Raw genomic sequence first — 23481 nt, 5'->3', positions numbered from 1 at the left:
GTGATATTCCTAAAAATGACTATTCTTAGGGTCAAATTTACTGAGTTTCTTTTCTCCCCAAAGACATGATGAGGTCAATATTCAAAGCTGGCCATTTAAGTAACTTGGCTGGATATAACTTATCTGGTGAAGTTACAAGGTATATGCAGCGGCATGGCTATGTCACCGAATATATGAATATATATCTGCGCTTAGCCTTATGAGTTATAACTGGATAAGTTAGACCTACTCTATAGCAGGTCTAACTTACTGGGTCATTCATCCAACCGTGATGTGCCGGTGTTGTGTGCATTAGGGCACTCGATAAGGCTCTACCACACGTGATACCGGCCGCCTCACGGTGGTACCATGCAAATTAGGGGAACCGGAGAGTGTGGGCGAGGTTTAGGCGGAGTTATATCCTGGAAGTGCTATGGACTAAATATAGCCATAAATATAGTCAGTTATAACTCTTGCGGCTAAAACCGAATATCTCTAGTTAGCCACCTAAGTTATGTGGCTAACTCTCTCCACTCTGATTCACCCACTCCATGCCCACAATTTATGCAGCTAACATTTTAGCCAAATAAGGGCCTCATTTTCTAAAGTATTGCAGGCCTGCGATACTTTAGAAGCTGAGGGGCGGGGGGCCGAAACGGGGGTCGGGCCTGCGCTAGCCGGCAGCAATCGCACCATCGCGGTGCGATTGCTGCCGGTTTCGCACCCAATAGCGCCACCATAGGAGGTGTAGCTATTGAGAGCGAAATAGGCAGCGAAAAGGCACCTACCTTTTCGCTGTCCGCGGTGTCGGCGCAGAGTCGGCCCCGGTGATGCCCCGACTCCTCCTCTTCCGGGGCCGACTCCGCCCCCATCCTGGTATCGCACGCGGTAAGGGACTTTTTGTGTTCGAAAGGTCCCTTATCGTGTGCGAGCGGCTTGAAAAATGAGGCCCTAAGTGACTTAAGCTGGTAAGCAATGGCCACTGAATGTAAGCGCATATTCAGCAGTCACTACTTAACCACATGTTTAAATAAATAAATAGATAAATAGATAAATAAATAAGCTATACTTATGCGGCTAAATAGCACTGAATGCACTTTGAATATTGACCTCAATGTTGGAAAAGTGCATATAAAAGTTTCTATTTGTGAAAATATTATTGTCATAATGCTTTTGATTATTGATTTATAACTTGTGGATAGGGGATGACAGATCAGCAGTGGAGAATTTCAGTTTCTCTTGAGGCAACATTTGGCTATTGATGTAACATCTAAAAGTCATATATTATTGACATGACATTGCATCAGTACAACTTTATTCCAAATACAAATGGAAGCTAAATTGTATACGATACAAACCAAGCAAAGAATTGTACATAAAAACACAACTTTTTGATGGAACTGCAAAACCCATGGGAACATTTTCAAAAGGATTTATGCACTTAAAACTGGGTTTTACGTGTGTAAATGCACTTTAAGCATGGAAGTGTGCTTTTGAACATTGGTACAATATATGCCATTGAATTGTCAATAGGTTTTACACAATCAAGTGCACTTTAAGTGCATAAATGGGCTTTTGAAAATTGCTATGATATGCTACTTTTACGTGCTTAAATCCTATTGAAAATTACCCCCTTAGGCTTTACAATGATGTTTACCAGAAACTTTTGATGGAATTACAGCATTATAATACACCAGTGCATATCAGTTATTCTTTACATCCTTATTGCATATTTAATACAGCATAGTACTTTTAACATGGAAGACACAATAGATTATATTAAAAACCATTCAGAATTCATGTCTAATGAACTCAGCATATCACTTAATTTCCCCAAATCACTATTGAGATTCATATTCCACAGATTTATTTCTTTTTCTTTCTTGTTTTCAAATCTCCAGGTCTTGTAATGGGATTAATTATACGGTATGCTATAATTCCTTTGGATCTTGACAATGGAACTACCTATAGCTGTGAGAAATTACAAAGCAAACCATCAACACTACTTGTTAATATCACAGACCATGTCTACGAGTACCAGTACATGAGAGAGATCAGCCAACAAAATGTCAATAGTCACCAAGGCAATGTGATGTTGCAAAAGGTAAAAATACCCTGAATATCCTATTTCTTACTATCTGTTTATTTGTTTGTCATTCATGTAAACATTGCATCTGTTCATAACAAATTCCATATTGGGCTCAAAGGCCCATCAGCCCAGCATCCTATCTCTGATGGGACCAATCCGTGTCACCTGGAAGTAGTATCCAACAGATCCCGGGAGATCCATTCCCTGTTGTTCACTACCAGGTCCCAGAAGTAAGAAGCAGTGTTCAAGTGATCAAATATGCGGACGACACAAAATTATGCTGAGTAGTTACATTTATTTATTTAAAACTTTTCTATACCGTCACTAAGTTATATACCATCGCAACGGTTTACAAATAAGCACATAGACTAAGGTAAGTAAATGTAGGTTATCGTACATTCTAACAGGTGCCAATAAAGTTCGGTTACAATTTCATAAATAAAATCATTATTTGAGTATTGTTGATCAAGTCCAGGTATATTATTGAGTTACTATCTCTTTGAGATATTACTTCTTAAATGTAGGATTGAATTTACTCAATCCTACATGAAGTATGTCTGCATTAATGCAGATGAAGTTCATCTGCATTAAATCTCAAGCGAATTGGATGAATTGCAGGAGGACCTTGTGAGACTGGAAGATTGGGCTTCTAAATGGTAGATGAAATCTAATGTGGACAAGTGCAAGGTGTTGTATATAGGAAAAAATAACCCTTGCTGTAGTTACAGAATGTTAGGTTCTATCTTAGAAGTTACCACCCAGGAAAGAGATCTAGGCGTCATAATGAATAATATTTTTTTCATTTAGATTTTTATATTCCACTTCAGCACTTCAAATACATTGAAATTGTTGGCCCAGTGTGCTGTGTCGATCAAAAAAGCAAACAGAATGTTAGGAATTATTAGGAAGAGAATGGAAAATAAAACGGAGGATGTCATAATGCCTCTGTATCGCTCCATGGTAGGCCCCCACCTTGAATACTGTGTACAATTCTGGTCACAGCATCCCAAAAAGGATATAGCTCCACTGGAGAAAGTGCAGAGAAGGGCAACCGAAATGATAAGGGACATTGAATGGCTGTCCTATGAGGAAAGGCTAAAGAAGTTAGGGCTGTTCAGTTTGGAGAAGAGACGACTGAGGCGGGATATGATAGAAGTCTACAAAATCATGAAAGGACTTGAACAGGTTAATGTAAATCGGTTATTTACTCTCTCAGATAAAAGGACCAGGGGGTACATCATGACGTTAGCAAGTAGCTCGTGTAAAACAAATCGAAGAAAATTCTTTTTCACTCAGCGCATAGTTAAGCTCTGGAATTCATTGCCAGAGGATGTGGTTTCAGAAGTTAGTGTTACCTGGTTTAGAAAAGGTTTGGATATGTTCCTAGAGGTTAAATCCATAAACTGCTATTACAGTAATTAATAAGCAGTAGTAGCTTGTGATCTATCTAATGGTTGGGTACTTGCCAGGTACTTGTGACTTGGATTGGCCACTGTTGGAAACAGGATGCTGGGCTTGATGGACCCTTGGTCTGAGCCAGTATGGCATGTTCTTATGTTCTAAGCTTATCTAGCTAATAGTTGTTAATGGAGCTGTCCCCCAGAAACTTGTCCAAGCTCCTTTTTATGCTTTCCAAAGTACAGAATGCTGGAGAGAATTATATAAATGGGAGCAATGCTGTCCAACTGCAGGCATAATAACTCTCCAAAAGAGGGATGGAAGTTAATCAAATTTCACATACAGGAGGAAAATGCAGGAAGACAAATTTGAAAACTAGAAACATTAGGCCAGTATTTTCAGAGAACTGAATCTACAGGAAAAAAAAACCACCTCATTGCTTTGTATGGGAAACAGTTAGAGCTATAGAATCTTGAGCACCATTCCATTGCAAACCCTGACCTCAGCCTTCCGGAAACACACGGAGACAGACAGGAAAAAATAACTGAAGCAATTGTCATTTATCAAAGCCACCTTCCTCTACATTCCAAAGTTACCTCCTGCCCTCCCACACACCCCCACAGATGCACCTACCCATAGCCTCCCACACACCCCATTACACACATTGTCCATTTTCCACACTCTCACCCCATCACACACACTAACCTTCCCCACATGCCATCACACACATGCATACCCCCACCCTCTCCCCCCCCGACACACCTACACCCCCCATCACATGCATGTCAACAAATAAACACACCCATTTCCCTCTACATGCACACCCATGACCACAGACATACTTCATAAGCGTCACATACCCAAACCCAGGTATTTTTACACTCCACACATTTCTGTACTTCAGTACCCACCACTCACATACAAGCACACAAATCCACAACCCATACACTCCTAAACCCACTCCCTTCCACACAAACCCGAAACTCACACTCCTACACCCACACACCTACACATACAATCAGATACCCTTCTTCCACCCATGAATGTACATGCAGACACCCACAAATGTTCTATACACACCAAACACTTGAACATATCACCACCCACCTGTCCCCCTACCTATGGCCCCACAAAGAAACCTACAACCCAAAGATTTCTATACACACACACACACACACACACACCCTACACACTTCTATAATCGCACCACAATCCCACACAAACTCACAACTCACACACTCGTACTTTCACCATGTACACAACCACATGCTTCTACACTCCCAAACAAACCTACACATTCCTACATTCACACCCACCATGTACACAACACTTACACCCTGGTGCAAGGGTCTGAGGTGCAGGAGTATTAGGTGTCCTAGAGGAACCTTTACTGCCTTAGGCACCTCTCCCACCAACCAAGCCCTCCCCTCTACACCTGGAAACTTTTGATTTCCAGTCACCCTGAGATTATCATGGATGAAGTGGAGAAAAAAACTTCTCACTCTTTCTCATGTGCACACTAACACACTTTCACACACACTTTCTCACTTGCACACATAGTTGGTTTCTCTTCTAACTTTCTACCTTGTAACTCATGAGAGGATCTATTTACTATTACTAAGGAGGACAATTGTGAAGTTGATTGGGAGGCATTTATATTAAGCTCAGCTGTCTACCTCCACAAATCTGTGAGAGTCACATTGGGGAGTTCTTCAAAGCCCCCTTAACCAAGAGTAGAAATAATAGGTGGATGGAAATTATTCACAGAGTTCAAAGATCGATTAACAGGAACAATCTCGGGCTGAACCGCAGATATAGTCGGTACAGCCTCCGTTCCAGCAATTCTATCAGAAACGATTCATCGGGTTTAATTCCATTTGGTAGTGGGGGTGGTAGGCCTATTGCAATGTGCCTATGCCAGGACTCAAAGAGGTACCTTCTGTGCAGTCACTAATTGGCAACTCGCTCATTCTCAGTAAATGGATGTCCATGGGGCAGAGAATTGGAAAAGGAGTAGGAGATGATGTTAATATCTTTGCTTTCCTTTTCTTACCCATTTCAAACAAACAAAGCCGCACGATCCTTGGATGTGAGTGGCTTAGGCGGTGCGCCGCACAGCCGGAGAATTTAAAGAGCCGGTGGGATGTTTTACGATGATGTCACTCCTGCAACTCTCTGTGGGGAGAGGCGGTTGGCAATCAAGCTCCTGGGCCGCTCGAGGTTCTGGTCACAGCCCCACCAGTTCTCCAACTCCTTTCCTCCTCCGGAACTCCCCCTCCTCTTGTTTAATTCACAAGTTGCAGCAGCCAATGGAACTCCTTTTTTTCCTTCAGGCCTTGTGGGCTCATGACACTGCTCCTGCTCCTGCTCCTTTCTTCCAGTGTTGGCTAATGTTACTCCTCCTTCTGTCCTACTCCTTTCTTCGGGCAGGGCAGGCCAATGCTGCAGTCTGCACCTATTCGTTCTCCTGTGGACCACATTGATTGCGCCTCCTCTTGTGATTTGACTTCCTCTTCTAGGCCTGCACTGGCAGGAAGAACAAGGATCTGCAATCGCTATGGTCGCCTAGTCCTTCCACTGGCCTGGCCCCCCTGTACACAACTCCTCACCCCTACTCCCATGCCCTCCAATCTGACTGAAATTTTTCACTGCATTCAACCAGTAAAGACTTTTCTATTAAACAGGCACCAAAAATGGTTTGTGCAAAATCGATCTTTGGCATCACTTGTAGCAGCGGCTTGTAAACTGCCACATTCCACCAGGCAGTGGTGCGGAGGGGCAGCCCACCAGTACCGGGCACCTTTAGGGGCAATCGCTGAGAGAAAAAGAGACCAAAAAGACCAAAAAAATTGAAAAAACACTTTGCGCTGAAACTGAGAATGCTGTGAACTCAGGGATGAAGAGACCCGCCTCCCCCTGACATCATCACGCTCAGCGGCGAGCCGGTAAAAGGCCACATTCCACCAGGCGTGCAATCCTTTGTTCTATGCTTATTTTAATTCCCTTTTCCTTTGTTAATTAACCTTTTTCATAGTGTTTAGTAATCTCTTGTTTATTAAATATGTTCAATGTATTTGACTTAGGAAACCTATTTTCCTGCATACTCTGTTTTTAATGTAAACTGGTATGATTTGTATCTGATACAAGAATGTCGGTATATAAAAATGCAAAATAAATAAATAAAATAAATAAGTGAGGTCATGAATTAATGAAGCCTTGCTGATGCTAAGCAACCTGTACAATACCTGAGACTTTACCTCAAGCAGGCATACATGAAATCACTGCCTCCCGGAAGTCTGAGCAGACCTTGTTTTTGGAGTTTCTAAAAATATTTTGCATTAAGGAAATATTACTCTACTGGTCTGATTCCTTTTTGAGGGCTCCTTTATGAGGCATCAAATCAGAAACATGGTGGCCTTATATTCGCATGGAGTTCCCTGGAACTGAAAAAGGTGCTTCTGCTGTTGCAAAGCCAGTTCCTTATGTTCTTTGACCTCACAACTTGCAGCATCTTCCATGTCTTCCTGATCTAGCTCTCTAGAAAGGTCTGGTGCCTCCATGGAGACCTTCCTTTATCCTCTGGGAGGAGGAGAGAAGCCCTGCTAGCCCTGCCTACCTCCTGCTCTGATTGGTCCCAGCCTTCAGCTTGTGTCACTCACTTTTGCTCCCTTCCCTCACTGTTGTTAACAAATAACACAACTTTTTTTGTTCCTGGGCTAAAGCTGTGCTGGCCTGGGCTCCACAGGAATGTTCTTCAGCCCCATTTCTAAACTGTGGAGCCTCACTTTCTAAATATTTACTAACTTGTTGTTTTTGGGGTTTTTTTTTCCATATTTACTAAGATTCCTCTCAGCTAAATATTTGTGACTATTACTATTTCATAGTTAAGTGGCTAAAAATTCTTCTTCCCCACAATATTTCCCCAGATTGTGCCAAATTAAGAGATATTACCATCACCCTTTGCTTGCAGTTCACTATGTATAATGTCAAACGTTTTTTCATTTCTGACTTCCTTTTGTTCTCACCAATGCTTTGGGTAGTCAGGAAATGGAAGAGGTTTTGCATAGTCTGGTCTTTTTTACACCATACTAAATAAGTATTTCCAGCACCCGGCAAGTGAGCAAAAGAAATAAACTGCATGTCTGTATTTTCAAACTAGTGCTTTACTTATTTCCTTTGGCAGTAGATTTACTAAACTGTAGGTCCTCTTGATTATTTTTAAGAAATTTGCAACTTGTTCAGTGCTATGCAATGTTTTATACAGTTCATGAAGTTACATAATTAACTTTTCAGCATAATTTTCACAGGTAAAATAGCTTTTTGGTGGGGGTTAGGATAGGGGTAGGGGGTGGGAAAGTTAGAGGAAGGGGGTGGAAGGTTAGATTAGGGGGTAGGGAAGTTCCCTCCCAGGCCGATCCTAATTTGGAGCGGCCTGGGAGGGAACAGAGGAAGGCCGTGGACGTCGGCGCGTGCAGGTTGCACAAATGTGCACCCCCTTGTGTGCGCCGACCCCAGATTTTATAACATGCATATCTGCGCACACATGTTATAAAATTGGGCGTCCATTTGCATGCACGTCGGGTAGCGTGCGCACATGGACACGCGCGTGCAACCTTTTAAAATCTACCCCATGGTGTTTTGATTCATAAATGATTGTGCTTACTCTACATTATATTTTATTTAATATATATGTGAACCCTTGGGCCGAGGCAGAATTGGCTGTACCTGCAGGGAGGATCCCTGCAGATTTCCACCTTCGGCAGGTGGAGCACGGCGGAGGTGGAGAATATCGGAGCCGGTGGCGGCCAGTTGACCAGGCTCATCAAAGGTCTGCTTGAAGACCTGGACAAAGCATTGCAGGTCCTGGAGGAGTGGGTCCTCTCATTCCGATAGGGGGGATGCCCAAGAAAGCACTTTGCCATCGAGAAGGGAGAGGATACAGGTGGTCTTCACCGTGTCTGAGGAGAACTGTGCAGGCTGTAGCGTGAAATGCATGAAGCATTGATTAAGAAATCCCCGGCATTGCTTGGGGTCGCCTGCATACAGAGGAGGAGCCGGTAATTGGAGAGAGGGTGCTGTGGGTGCCAGCGAGGCTGGTGGTGTGGCCGCGGCGGTGGAGATATCAAGGTGGGTGCCAACATCTCCAAAAACTGCTGCTGCTGCTGTATCTTCAGTGCTAGGCCTGGAATAGCCTGGAGGCCTGAGAGATCCGCCGGGTCCATGGCCTCAGCAAACTGTTACGCAGAGAGGTGGACCCTTGGCCAAGACGAGCTTGGCGCTACCTATAGAAGGCTTCCTATAGGCCTTTGTTGTCGGGAAGTGGATGTAGGTGACGGAGACCCAATCGGACCTTCACCTATACCAGCCCACATTCCCTGCAGGTTGAGCCCTTGGGTGCTGGGGCCGGCAGGACTTAGGAGCGGTCTCTGGAGAAGACGATCCTGAAGCCGGAAGGTGAAGGCAAAGTCAGGCGATCCAGAGGTGGCGCTGGCAGCGAGCAAAAGAAACGGTGAGCATGGCAAGTGGTCGGGGCAGTCAGCATACAAAAGCAGAATCCAGGGACGAGCCGAGTCGAGAACCAGATGAGCAAGCCAAGGGGACAAGGAGCCGGAACAGGAACGGAGGCACACAGGGCAGGAATAGGATCACAAGGAGCAGGAACAGAACCGGGAATTGAAGCAGAAGCAACCAGCAGTTCAAAGCAGAGCGCATCATGTTGCTGGAGGCAAAGGTGAGGCAGCAGGAGCTGCCTTATGTAGGTCCTGGGGCGGTGCCACACATCCAGGACCGTGGGAAGTTTCTTCCGCCGCAGCCCCTTTAAGGCATGGGGGAGGCCTGTGTGCACCTAGTGGTGGCCAAGGCCGGCACCCTGCCGCGCCAAGGAAGGGCGAGGGCCGTGGCTCGGAGAGAAGCGAAGAGGGCCCGGGCCTGGCCGAGGGGGTAAGGGTGGCCGGTCGTGGCGTTCCACGGCCAGCCACCGTAACACTTCTCTATAATCCTGAGAGCAGGGAGAAGGCTTTAAATATGTGACAATTAGCCTCACTTCGATGATGGAAAAAATAACAGGATCAGTGTCAAGGGAAGGTATTTTGAAATATCTTGAATCAATTACAGTTTCCAAGATAGCATGGGTTCATTGGAAGAAAGTGATATCAAACATGCAGAGTACCTGAATTTAACTCTTGAATCAGACTTCTGGGGATGCAGTAGAGGCAACATTCACAGCCCCTGCAAATCTCTGTGCAACAGTGACACCTAGTAGATATACTCAGGGCCTGGGATTGCAGGGCTCCAGGAAGATCCCTGGTGTGTGGCCCCACAATTGAGGACTGTTATTTGAAATGACAGGGCAAGTGAGTTGCATGGAGGATATAAAATAGGGATAATTCTCCGGGACGTTGTGAATGAAGGTTCATGGTGCTATAGCTCAACAGAGGGCAGTTCAGTTGAACCAGAAGTTCAAAGGAGAAGAAGGAAATCGCTAGACCAGCAAAACTCCAAGAGTGATTTGTTTTTAGAAAAAACGATGACCATTTGGCTAAATATTTTACATAAATGTGCTTTGTGTTTGCAAACTTGAAAACTCATTTTGAATGGGAAACTTCTTGCAGTTTCTCCCATACAAAGTGTTGGCTGGTATGCATGACATTCTTACAAAAGTATCCGCAGACTAAAATACGCACCTGAAATTATGCAAGGTGATCTTAAAAGAGGAAAATACCTATAATACCTGAATATAATCTGATTTGAAGTGCCTGAAAAGCAGAATATAAATTTTAAAAAAATGAAATCACCAATCAAAATTTTCCTCCTTTGACCTAACCACCCTTTTCCTTGCAGTTCAGAGCCACACACGTTATGCAACAGTGTTAGTACTTTTTCCGTCGATAAGCAGGGCTGAATTAGACATGATTTATGGGTGACGTCATCCAACGACATTGTACTTGTCTCTCAAAGCTTAGTAAAGCTTTGAGCTCTACTGAGCATGTGCGGGACTTCCCAGTCACAGCCCGGATGTGCACTCAGTCTCTCTAGAGATTGTTTCCAGAATCAGTTAAACGTTTGCTTCTTTTCTTCAGTTTTTTTTTTTTTTTTACTTTTAGTTGCCTCGTTGCTCTGCAGCACCCACAACAGAACTTTTAAGTGCTTAAAAAAAAAAGAAAGAATTGTACTTTCCTGAAAATGGTCGAAGAATGACAGCCGTGGTAAGATGAAGTACCTAACGATGGGTTAACTCTGCTTTGCTCCAGATATGCCGGTTGACCTCTGTGTTCTCAACCCTCCAGGATGCCACATATAGAGGAACTGCCTAAGTCTCAGAAGCAGCAATAGATCCTCCTCCCACAGTGCAGCGTCACCTGCCTTTTTGGGAAATGAGTCGAACAAGAGCTCCTCATTACTTCCCCCATTGCCCTAAATCAAAACCATAGGGTTGAGTGTTACAATCGCCCTGCATCGAGATGGAGCTTGCATCGAAGAAATGTAAGTCAGCATGAGGTGCTGCAGTGTGCTTGATGGATGTGCTTGATGTACTGAGGGATGCGCACTGTGCATTGAGTGACAGCTCAACGCAAGCTGCACCATTGGATGCACACCACACCAGCTGCACCACAGGACATGTTCAATGCACAGTGCAGCGATGCATGCAGCACTCTATGCAAAGGCAGGAGGCATCGAGGCACTAGGAGCAGCTGTATGCAGACCAGTCTAGGCCAGCTGCTGAAGCTCTTATCTTATCTACATCTTTCAATTATCACAGCCCTCCTGCATTCCAAGTTGATAGAGGAGGGCTTCTGATAAGGGACTCCTGCTCCAGTATACTTCATACTGCTATTTGCCTCTTCAAAAAAAAAAAGAAAAAAGAGAGCAAGCCAGAGAGAAACCACCTATTGAAGTGCAGAAACCTGTCCTTATTCTTGGAGAGGATGTTCCACCACCTATGCCAGATCTGAGAGCAAGTCAGTCAGTCAACCAGCCCGCAGGTCTAGTGCAAATTTTCTTTGCCTCTTCATTATAAGAGACAAAAATAATAATAATAATAATAATAAAATAATCCAACGCTCCTCCTCAGTGTTGCTGTAGCAATTCATTAGACCAGCATCCCAATATCACTCATCATGGTGAAAACATCCTCAGATCCCTTGATATGGGGGTTCTTAATCTTCTCACTCAATGGCAAGCTGTTCCGAGGTGGTTGTCCAGGGGGTTTCCCCCCTCAATGGCAACCAGAAGAGCCCTGAGGTTTGCCTTCATCGTCATTGGAGTCCTGGGCTAGTAAATCCTCACTTTCAGGCGAGGGTTCTACAAATACAAATGCACTTCCGGAAACGCCTGCGTAAGGATTTGGTAGGAGCACTGTTAGTCCCTGTGTGGAAGAAAGACACAAGAGCTAGGGGGACAAGAGATTTTGAGAAGAGGAAATGGACAAAAAATAAAAATAAGTGGCTACATTTCCCATATTCCCCTGAGAGCGAGCTATGCAGAAAGCAGGAAAGGCTTGAGTCAGCAGTTTAGGCACTATAGATGGGGGGAGTGTCCTGACCAAGAGGGGTGGCAGGGAAAGAAGTAGTGGTTGCTCCATCAGCACCATGACTGAAATCCCTGAGAAAGAAGCAGACCCTCCTTTCAGAACACCTTTACCTCTCTATCAGGCCGATGCTATACCATGTGCTGGCTGCGGCACACAATTTAACCCGCGATTGGACAGGCGCTTTGGACACATCCAGAAATACCCATCCAATCGCGCACATAGGTAATAGCGCTCATCACATGCAAATGCATGTTGATGAGGCTATTATTGATTCCTCCTCCATGCAAAAAAAAAAAAAAAATGTGCACCAGAGGTGCACATTTTTACTCTCAAATATTAATGCCATCTCTGGAGCTGGTGTTAAGTCTTGATGAGCTCAAAAAGTGTACAGAAAAGCAGAAAATACTGTTTTTCTGTACTTCCTCTGACTTAATATCGTGGCGCTATTAAGTCGGAGGAACTAAAAAAAAATGAGCAATGTCCCCAAAAATAAAAAATTAAAAAGAAAAAAAAAAAGTGCGCCGGCAGTCAGGTTAGGTAAACCGCTGCTCTAAAATTGAGCGTCCGTTTCTCTAAGTGGCTGGCAGCCACCTCTCCTGGGTGCCCGTTGCTAAGGAGGCACTAGGGGCACGCATAGTTTCCCCTAGCGTCTCCCTTTTACCGTGGCATTTAGCATTGGGTGCCCCGAGGAGGTGGATTGGTGCGTGCTAAGATAGCGGGCACTCAATCACGAGCGCCCCTTTAATGCACGCCGATACTGCATCGGCCCGCATGTAAGTGTATTGTAAAGAGGGTTAAGTAGAGCCAGCATTAGCAAAGTAGGGAAAAACTGGACTTGACCTAAAGCCCACATGGAGTGGAGGAGAACAGCTGAGAGGACAGCAGCAATTTATGGCCAGTTACCTTTTGAGCAAGTTTAGGATTTATAAAGAACAAGGAGTTGTGGTATCTGCGTGTAAAAATTGTAAATTTAAAACTGCTAAGCTAGAGAGCAAATGTGCTAAGCCCAGCCAGCCAGTTGTTCAGCCAATCCTAACGGAAGTAACCAGGTGATTGGTTAAAGGAGGTACTGTGAAGTATTAGATATTGTTTGCATTGTTTTAATCTTAGGTAATGCAGGCCTGACAGTTTAGGACAAAGTTCGTGGGACAGGCAAGGACAAGGCATACTGCCCGATTTTCAAAAGCATGTACACACTTTTAACTGGGTTCTACATGTGTACATATACTTTACCTGCATTAAGTCACTTTCTAAGGATTGCCACAAGATATGCTGTTGAATTGTCCATATGTTGTACCCATGTTAAGTGCACTTAATGTGGGTAAATGACTTCAAAATTGCTGAGATAGTATGTTACATTTGTATGTGTAACTCCTTTTAAGATTCACCTGTTAGCATCAAAGACCCTTGCAGAGAAATCTTCAGGTCTGTCCAGATATTGGATTCCTCATCTGAGCCAGTGGCTCTCCCAATCTACAACACTCTGAACTGTTTGGAGATGAGAATTTGCTAACACCTATCTCTGGCATTGCTACAGCTACAAAGCTGAATCTCGAATGCAGAGGTCAAACTCTCTGGATTCAGAGTCATCCAACTGCCACATCAGTCAGTTGTTGGGCTTGCCCGTAATAATGCTGTTAGACATTCTTGGCAAGGACGTTTTCCAAATCTCCATGATGTTGCATATAGGGAAAAATAACCCTTGCTGTAGTTACACGATGTTAGGTTCCATATTAGGAGCTACCACCCAGGAAAAAGATCTAGGCATCATAGTAGATAATACTTTGAAATCGTCAGCTCAGTGTGCTGCAGCAGTCAAAAAAGCAAACAGAATGTTAGGAATTATTAAGAAGGGAATGGTTAACAAAACGGAAATGTCTGTATCGCTCCATGGTGAGACCGCACATTGAATACTGTGTACAATTCTGGTTGCTGCATCTCAAAGAAGATATAGTTGCAATGGAGAAGGTACAGAGAAGGGCGACCAAAATGATAAAGGGGATGGAACATCTCCCCTATGAGGAAAGTCTGGAGAAGAGACAGCTGAGGGTGGGATATGATAGAGGTCTTTAAAATAATGAGAGGTCTTGAATGAGTAGATGTGAATAAGTTATTTATACTTTCAGATACTAGGGGGCACTCCATGAAGTTAGAAAGTAGCACATTTAAGACTAATCGGAGAAAATTCCTTTTCACTCAATGCACAATTAGGCTCTGGAATCTGTTGCCAGAGGATGTGGTTAGTGCAGTTAGTGTAGCTGGATTTAAAAAAAGGTTTAGATAAGTTCTTGGAGGAGAAGTCCTATAAATGCTGTTAATCAAGTTGACTTAGGGAATGGCCTCTGCTATTACTGGCATCAGTAGCATGGGATCTTCTTAGTGTTTGGGTACTTGCCAGGTTCTTGGGGCCTGGTTTGGCCTCTTTTGGAAACAGAATGCTGGGCTTGATGGACCCTTGGTCTGACCCAGCATGGCAATTTCTTATGTCCTTATGTTCTTATCTGAGGCCCTTGAACAAATGTCTGCTTTGGGAGGAATTCTAAATGAATTCCCTCAGAAGTCTTCTCCCTTACATCGAAGCACAGGTATGGATATGTGCTGTTGAGCTGAAGGAAGCTCATGCTCATATACCATCCATCCTTTCCTTTGGTGCTACGTTCACTTTAAGTTGGATTCTTCCAGTACAATATACTCCCATTTGCCTTATAAGCAGCTCTGAAAGTCTTTACTTAATGCCTTATAATTGTAGCTGCATGCCAGAGGATTCCAGTTCTTTCCCATACTTAGATAACTGGCTAAATCACATTGAGCTCTCAAGAATAAGCTTTTGTTTTCTCTGCACAATATGACTGGTCTTCAAATTTAGATTTTTCTGGGTCGTTTTCAAAAAGTCAGATCTAGTACCTGCTCAGATAATAAAATCCATTAGACCATGGATATACTCGCTACAAGAGAGAGGGCTTCTGATGACCGATCATGTGTACCCAGTGATATCATTCATACACATACTACTGACCTACCAGCACACAATGGCAGTGATTCTTGATTTGTCAGAAGATATGTCTGCAAGCTGTTGTACGTCGTCCCAGCAACTTGCATTTATATCCGTTATCTTCACGGGGTTCTCTACTCTCAATAGAATCTGCGGTTTCATCCATTGTCCACCACAATCCAGGTTTCTAAGTTGAGAGTTACCTACTAGTAAACCCCCTGCCTCTCACATGGTTCAGTACGGGGCACCTCTTTGCGTTTTTCCTCATTGTTTCTTGCTAGCAGCAGACACCATCTTGAAAGGCAATAGGGGCTCTGTGGGATCATTTTGATCCCAGAGCGCCTGGTCTCATGAACAGAGTCACTATCAGATCAATCTTCTTGAGTTAAGGGAGATTAGATTCACTCTTTCAAAATTCACATACCTATGTTTTATGTCAGGAAATAGGGAAACACAATATCATAGCCTCTCTGTATGGAAACGTTCAAGATTGAAGAATGTGGAACCAGACATTGGCCTCTCCTACATGCTCCCTATCTTCCGGGAATCTCCAACACACAGACGGATCACCTCAACAGAGTATTCCAATTGCGCGATTGGTCCTTGCGACATACAACTAGTGAACTATTCATTTTATAGGGTCAGCGCCTGTTTGCACCAATACAGAGTGGATAGCTAGATCAGTTTTGTTCTTATTTGTTCTAATCCAGCGATCTCAGATTAGCTTAGGGTGCTTTCCTCCTCAATTGGGGGGCAAGTCTCGGATACTTTTCCATCACTTCCACTGATTGCCAGGGCAGTGCGAAGGCTTCTGCAAGAGCATGCTTCCTTACTACTTATACTCTAGAGTGGCCCGGACAGACATACTTTGCATTTTTTATATAACTTTCCAGCAGTGTCCCCATAACCTGAGGACAGACATATGTTATTAATGCAAAACAAAAAAACAAACTATCATCCAAGTCTTCTGTACCTCGGTCTGAGGGGTTGGATATTGAATGCTCATCTCTCCTTATCTAGAGCAATTGAGGACATTTTAGTTTCAGCAGGAACGTAATCCACCAGTGAGGGTTATATATTCCCATGGATTAAATATTCCAAATGGTACCAACAGAAAACCTTTGTCCCATTTTCTTGTGAGCCCAAGCTCTTGCTAACGTGCTTATTCCTCCTTTCTGACTCAGGCCTGCCGGTAAAGTTACATCTCAACATCTTAGTGGCTTCCACGTTTCAGGTGCATGCTAAACCCATCTCTACTCATTCACTGATATCTAGCTTTGTGAAAGGTTTGTGCCATTTTTACCCTCAGCACAACAACCTTCCATTTCATGGGACTTAGATGTTGTCTCTTTTCACCCATGGGGCTTCCTTTCAACTCACTACAGATGGATTCTCTTCAATTTTGACAGGGAAAAGTAGCATTTTTACCTCAGCTACCTCAAACTTCAGGCTTATGTCCTCTATATACCATACATACAATTGTTTCTATGATCAGGTGGTCCTTTCCACTCAGCTAACATTTCTACCAAAGTCGTCTCGGCTTTCCATGTCATTCAATTAATCCTATTGTATTCTGAGACTGCATGTCCATGAAGGAGAATGAATCCTTAGATTATAAAAGTGACTTCATGTGGTAGAAGAAAAGACCTCAATCGCAGCACCAGTCTTCTTATCTCTTGGTCACATGCAACACTAATCAACTTGATCTCAAAGTTGCCTACTGTACTTTGTTCACCAGGTTAGCGGAATATGGTCAAAACTGCTACATCTTAGCAGGATTGCAGATAACAGACTTGATTGAACCTCATCAGCTTAGAGCACTAGCATCTACTATTGCTCATCTTAGGGTAGAGCTCTTCAAGAACATTTGAAAAGCTGCAGCTTCATCACCAGTTCACACCTCTATGTCCCATTGCTGTCTGAACAACCTCACAGGGCTAACAGTAACTTCAGACAAGTCGTTTTACATGGCCTATTCTCGCAGTAGTCTACTCTCCATAGTTGCTTACCCAGTAAATGCTCCGCTGTAATCCTCAGCTTGGGACTCCCCACAGATCATGTTTAATTCAACCCTGCTTATTGATGGGGAAAAAAGCAAGTTTGCTTACTGAAAATGATGTTTTCTGTAGATAGCAGGATGAATTAGCCATGAGATGCCTGCCGCCTCCTTGGAGAGTGGACTACCTGGCTATATTTAGCTTTGATATAAACTGAAGAGGTTCTCTAGGTAACACCCACACTTGCTCCGTAGAGCTCAAAGCTCTACCAGCTTGGTGAGACAAATCCATTCGGTGCCACCTGATAATGTCATCTATAGAGCATGTCTAATTTATCCTATCATCTATGTAAAACATCATTTTCAGTAAGCAAATTTGCTTTTACCTGCACTGAGGGGAGGCAGTTTTCAAAAAACATTTTTATGTGGGTAAACACATGGTTCCCATGCATAAACCTTTCAAAATTGTTTCTATTAGAGCAATAATTAGACTCCCTGTGGATCTGAAGTAGCTGTGGGACTGCAAATGCATTTTCAAAATCAACTAGTTCCTTCCTTGTAATTCATAAGAAGGCAAAACAAACAAACCAACAAACAAAAAAACAGAACAACTGTATATTTGTAGTCAAATTTCTCAATTTCATATATATCTATACATTGTATCTACACTATAACTCAGTAACATGGAGTAAATTTTCAAAGAGCCATTGACCAGCTAAGATAACCAACTCTATTTTTGCTGGCTATGTTTAGAATTATTTCCAGCCAGTTTCTAGATAGCTAGATTGTGACTGAAAATTATTCTAAATTAATTTAGCCAGCCAAACTGTAGTTGGTTATCTGGCCACTAAGTGCCTTAATGAACATTTATACCAAAGGATCTGACCACCTAACTTAAAGTGGGTAGATCCATTTGACAAAAATATCATTGCCCCCCCCCCCTTCAAATTAAAAGCACACCCCCAACACCGTTCTCAAATCTGATTCTTTCTTGGTCATGGCTGGCAAGCATCAGAGGGGCAGTGGCGTTAGGTGCCCCATGCGCGGACCTGCACGGCCAGTTCCCCTCACCTCGGGGGGCCAGGAGGCTCGCTTCTGCCCCATTTGCGGCTGGCCTCTGTCCCAGATGCCGACCTCGGCGAGCACATCCTGCTTCTATCTTCCCTGCGTCTCCTGACGCCACTGCTGCTGTCAAAGGTCCCCCCCCCAGACGCACGCATGCACCATTTCCTCCTATTGAAATGGCCATAAGAACATAAGAAAATGCCATACTGGGTCAGACCAAGGGTCCATCAAGCCCAGCATCCTGTTTCCAACAGTGGCCAATCCAGGCCATAAGAACCTGGCAAGTACCCAAAAACTAAGTCTATTCTATGTAACCATTGCTAATGGCAGTGGCTATTCTCTAAGTGAACTTAATAGCAGGTAATGGACTTCTCCTCCAAGAACTTATCCAATCCTTTTTTAAACACAGCTATACTAACTGCACGAACCATATTCTTTGGCAACAAATTCCAGAGTTTAATTGTGCCAGCGGCAGGGAAGTCCCTGCTGCCCAGAGTGATGATCTCTCTCTCGCCTTAGCAACAGGTCCTGCTTCCTCATGAATGTGAGTTGCTACATTCCTGCTCAGATCTGTTCCAGTTCCTTGACCAGTGTTCCTGCTCCAGCTCCTGCTCCTCTCTGTACCTTGGTTCTGCCCCTGCTTCCTTTCCAGCTCCTCATCCCTTCGGCTTGCTCTCCTGGTTCCTGACTCAGCTCGTCCATGGATTTCACTTTATCTGCTTCCTGTCCTGACCTCCTGCCTGCCTACCGTCTCTCTCTGTCTTGCCGCCTGCCCCGACTCTTGGCCAGTCCTTAGATTCTCCTGTCCACTGCCGACCCTGACCACTGGTACGTCTGACTTCGTTGCTGTCTTCTGTCTTTGTTGGATTGTCTTCACCTGGAGACTCGCTCCTAAGTCCTGCTGGCCCCAGTACCCAAGGGCTCAACCTGCGGGGAACGTGAGTTGGTATAGGTAAAGGTCCAGTTGGGTCTCCACTTCGCCTGCATCTGCCTCCCGACTACGAGGGCCTATAGGGGGCTCCCCCTATAGGTGGTGCCAAGTTCGTCTCGACTCAAGGGTCCACTCACCCGCAACAATGGAGGCTTTTTTATATTTATTTCTGCTATGAAGCTGGACATTTTTTTTGCTCTGCCTGCTGCCTCCCAGATATCTGCTGCCCTAGGTTAAAATCTGCTTTGCCTATTGACAAATTCAGGCCTGCCTGCTCTTTACTGTCAATCTGAAAGCTCCAGCTGCTGCATGTAACCTTTAACCGTGAAGCTTCTGGAGTTGTGGGATTGACAACGGAGTGATCACAGTTCAGGAAGAATGTGATTTTCACATGCAATCCGATGAAGCTCTGGTATCATTCGGGGGTTATTGGGAATCAGACCCATATTTTAAGAATATAAGAGCACTGTTTTGGAGAAGAATATTGCTTGGTAAAGTATGTACTCCCCTGTGTTTTAAATGAGAGAATTTTTTAAAATCAATACTATTATTTAAGCAATATTGATATAAAAGTTAATTTTCAACTTTCTCCACTCAGTAGCCCAAGTGCATTTCTAAGTTCTGAGTGAAATGTGATGTGAGATGAACTCTTCTACACCTGCATGGGATCAAGATCTATTTGAATCCATGAAGGACTTTGTTATTGAGGCTATATGAAGGATGAACATCTGTTATTGATCTCTTATAAAAATGTTTAATAAGCAGCATTTCCATGATTAGAATTAGTGGCAGGGTGCTGGTGAATTGTCCTGACGCAGCTAAGCAAAACATGTCAACTTTATAATTATATGTGAAACATCATAGTGAGAGAGATCGTTGAAGGATCCAATATCATTTTTGGTAGTAACATTGGGGTAGATTTTCAAACCGCGCGAATTGGCGTACTTTTGCTGGCGCATCAGGCGCAAGCAAAAGTACGCGGGATTTTAGTAGATACACGCGTAGCCGCTAAAATCCTGGATCGGCGCGCGCAAGGCTATCGATTCCGTATAGCCGGCGCGCGCCGAGCCGCGCAGCCTACCCCCGTTCCCTCCGAGGCCGCTCCGAAATCGGAGCGGCCTCGGAGGGAACTTTCTTTTGCCCTCCCCTCACATTCCCCTCCCTTCCCCTACCTAACCCACCCGCCCGGCCCTGTCTAAACCCCCCCCTTACCTTTGTCGGGGGATTTACGCCTCCCGGAGGGAGACGTAAATCCCCGCGGGCCGCTTGCGCACCGGGACGCGACCTGGGGGCGGGTACGGAGGGCGCGGCCACGCCCCGGACCGCCCCGGGCTGTAGCCACGCCCCCGGAACGCTTCTGACACGCCCCGAAAACGCCGCGCGGTTCGGGCCCGCCCCCCGACACGCCCCCTCAGAAAACCCCAGGACTTGCGCGAGTCCCGGGGCTCTGCGCGCGCCGGTAGGCCTATGTAAAATAGGCTCACCGGCGCGCAGGGCCCTGCTCGCCTAAATCCGCCCGGATTTGGACGGATTTAGGCGAGCAGGGCTCTTAAAATCCGCCCCATTGTGTATTATTACAAGAGTGCTCAGCTATTTGACTGGATTTTATTCTTTTTAATTTTTGTAATCCAATTCCTCTTCCCCCACCCACCCCCACCGTCAAAGCAGAGAGCAATGTTGCAGTTGCATCAAAAGCATCAAGACTTATTGGTTAAGGGCAGTAGCCACTGCAGCAGCAGGTTACCTCCTTGCACCCTTTTCTTCATTTCCATCTGCTAACCTTTAGTGTCTATCCCATGCCCCTTTGAATTCTTTCACTGTTTTTGTCTTCACCACCTCCTCCAGAAGGGCATTCCAGGCATCCACCACTCTCTCTCCGTGAATGGTTTTGAGTTGTCCGCCCCTGGAATTTCATTTTGTGACTCCTGCTTTTCTGTTTCCTTTCCAAAGGAAAAGTTCGAAGTTCATGCATCATTAAAACCTTTCAGGTATCTGAAGGTTTGTATCATATCTCCCCTGCACCTCCTCTCTTCCAGGGGGTATATATACAGCCAGATAACTTAAAAAACCTAACCGGCTATGTTTGAATATAGCTGCTTAGGTTTTTAAGTTATCCGACCTTGTGTAGGTTCTTGCCCAGCCTGGATCTCTTCTTCTTCTTTCATCCAGTACCTTTGTGTGTGTTTATCCATTCCGGCCCAAACTCTTGGTATTGGTCTCTTGCTTGGACCTGACCACGTTTTCCTGCTTCCTGGACCTGACACCTTGCTTCACTTAACCACGTTTGTCTGCTGCTTGCCCCTACCCTTGGCCTATTTTCCATATCTCCAGCTTGCTGCCTGTCCTGACCCTGGTGTGCCCTTGGCCCCTTGCTCTCTCTGCCCTAGGGACACACCTAAGTCCTGCTTGCTGCCAGAACCCAAGGGCTCAATTTGCAGGGGAGGCAGCTGGTATAGGTGAAGCTCCAGACCGTCCCGCTACAGGGCGCGTAGCCTAGGAGGCTGCATCAACTATGTCGCAGGATATAGGGCTCACTCCCACGCCAATCATTACAAAAGTGGGAATTGGTACTTGTGCTCTTGGCTTTCCCAGCCTTTCTTCCACTGGCTTTTCCATTTGGTTGAAAGTTAAAGATATAGTTTGATGTCTTTCCTTCCTACTAAAGTGGCTCACCCTACCCCTCATCCACTTGCTCCATTTCCTGCTTTACTTATATAGATTTTTTGTTGTCCAATTACTGCATTTCTTAAGAACATAAGAAAATGCCATACTGGGTCAGACCAAGGGTCCATCAAGCCCAGCATCCTGTTTCCAACAGTGGCCAATCCAGGCCATAAGAACCTGGCAAGTACCCAAAAACTAAGTCTATCCCATGTTACGGTTGCTAGTAATAGCAGTGGCTATTTTCTAAGTCAACTTAATTAATAGCAGGTAATGGACTTCTCTTCCAAGAACTTATCCAATCCTTTTTTAAACTCAGCTACACTAACTGCACTAACCACATCCTCTGGCAACAAATTCCAGAGTTTTATTGTGCGTTGAGTGAAAAAGAACTTTCTCTGATTAGTTTTAAATGTGCCCCATGCTAACTTCATGGAGTGCCCCCTAGTCTTTCTATTATCCGAAAGAGTAAATAACCGATTCACATCTACCCGTTCTAGACCTCTCATGATTTTAAACACCTCTATCATATCCCCCCTCAGCCGTCTCTTCTCCAAGCTGAAAAGTCCTAACCTCTTTAGTCTTTCCTCATAGGGGAGTTGTTCCATTCCCCTTATCATTTTGGTAGCCCTTCTCTGTACCTTCTCCATCGCAATTATATCTTTTTTGAGATGCGGCGACCAGAATTGTACACAGTATTCAAGGTGCGGTCTCACCATGGAGCGATACAGAAGCATTATGACATTTTCCGTTTTATTCACCATTCCTTTTCTAATAATTCCCAACATTCTGTTTGCTTTTTTGACTGCCGCAGCACACTGAACCGACGATTTCAATGTGTTATCCACTATGACACCTAGATCTCTTTCTTGGGTTGTAGCACCTAATATGGAACCCAACATTGTGTAATTATAGCATGGGTTATTTTTTCCTATATGCATCACCTTGCACTTATCCACATTAAATTTCATCTGCCATTTGGATGCCCAATTTTCCAGTCTCACAAGGTCTTCCTGCAATTTATCACAATCTGCTTGTGATTTAACTACTCTGAACAATTTTGTGTCATCTGCAAATTTGATTATCTCACTCGTATTTCTTTCCAGATCATTTATAAATATATTGAAAAGTAAGGGTCCCAATACAGATCCCTGAGGCACTCCACTCCCTTCCACTGAGAAAATTGCCCATTTAATCCTACTCTCTGTTTCCTGTCTTTTAGCCAGTTTGCAATCCACGAAAGGACATCGCCACCTATCCCATGACTTTTTACTTTTCCTAGAAGCCTCTCATGAGGAACTTTGTCAAACGCCTTCTGAAAATCCAAGTATACTATATCTACCGGTTCACCTTTATCCACATGTTTATTAACTCCTTCAAAAAAGTGAAGCAGATTTGTGAGCAAGACTTGCCCTGGGTAAAGCCATGCTGACTTTGTTCCATTAAACCATGTCTTTCTATATGTTCTGTGATTTTGATGTTTAGAACACTTTCCACTATTTTTCCTGGCACTGAAGTCAGGCTAACCGGTCTGTAGTTTCCCGGATCGCCCCTGGAGCCCTTTTAAAATATTGGGGTTACATTTGCTATCCTCCAGTCTTCAGGTACAATGGATAATTTTAATGATAAGTTACAAATTTTTACTAATAGGTCTGAAATTTCATTTTTTAATTCCTTCAGAACTCTGGGGGTGTATACCATCCGGTCCAGGTGATTTACTACTCTTCAGTTTGTCAATCAGGTCTACCACATCTTCTAGGTTCACCGTGATTTGATTCAGTCCATCTGAATCATTACCCATGAAAACCTTCTCTTGTAGTTTTACCAAATTAAAGTGGTC

At 44.3% G+C, this 23481-nt stretch overlaps 1 protein-coding gene across 5 annotated transcripts in view; it reads left to right on the top strand.

Annotated features, from left to right (window-relative positions):
- The window catches only part of SLC9A9 (solute carrier family 9 member A9), a 902600-nt gene that overhangs the window by 50898 nt on the left and 828221 nt on the right, over window positions 1-23481 (top strand). For all 5 annotated transcript variants that reach the window (XM_029617398.1, XM_029617399.1, XM_029617396.1 and 2 more), the window contains exon 2: window positions 1881-2083. In XM_029617398.1, the coding sequence (XP_029473258.1) occupies window positions 1889-2083 (195 nt within the window). In that variant the 5' untranslated portion in view covers window positions 1881-1888. The remainder of the gene's footprint in view (window positions 1-1880; window positions 2084-23481) is intronic.

This window comes from Rhinatrema bivittatum, chromosome 9 (genome assembly GCF_901001135.1).
Source record: "Rhinatrema bivittatum chromosome 9, aRhiBiv1.1, whole genome shotgun sequence".
NCBI lineage: Eukaryota > Metazoa > Chordata > Amphibia > Gymnophiona > Rhinatrematidae > Rhinatrema > Rhinatrema bivittatum.
Note: the sequence above shows the minus strand (reverse complement) of the source record. Positions and strands in the feature narration are given on the sequence as shown.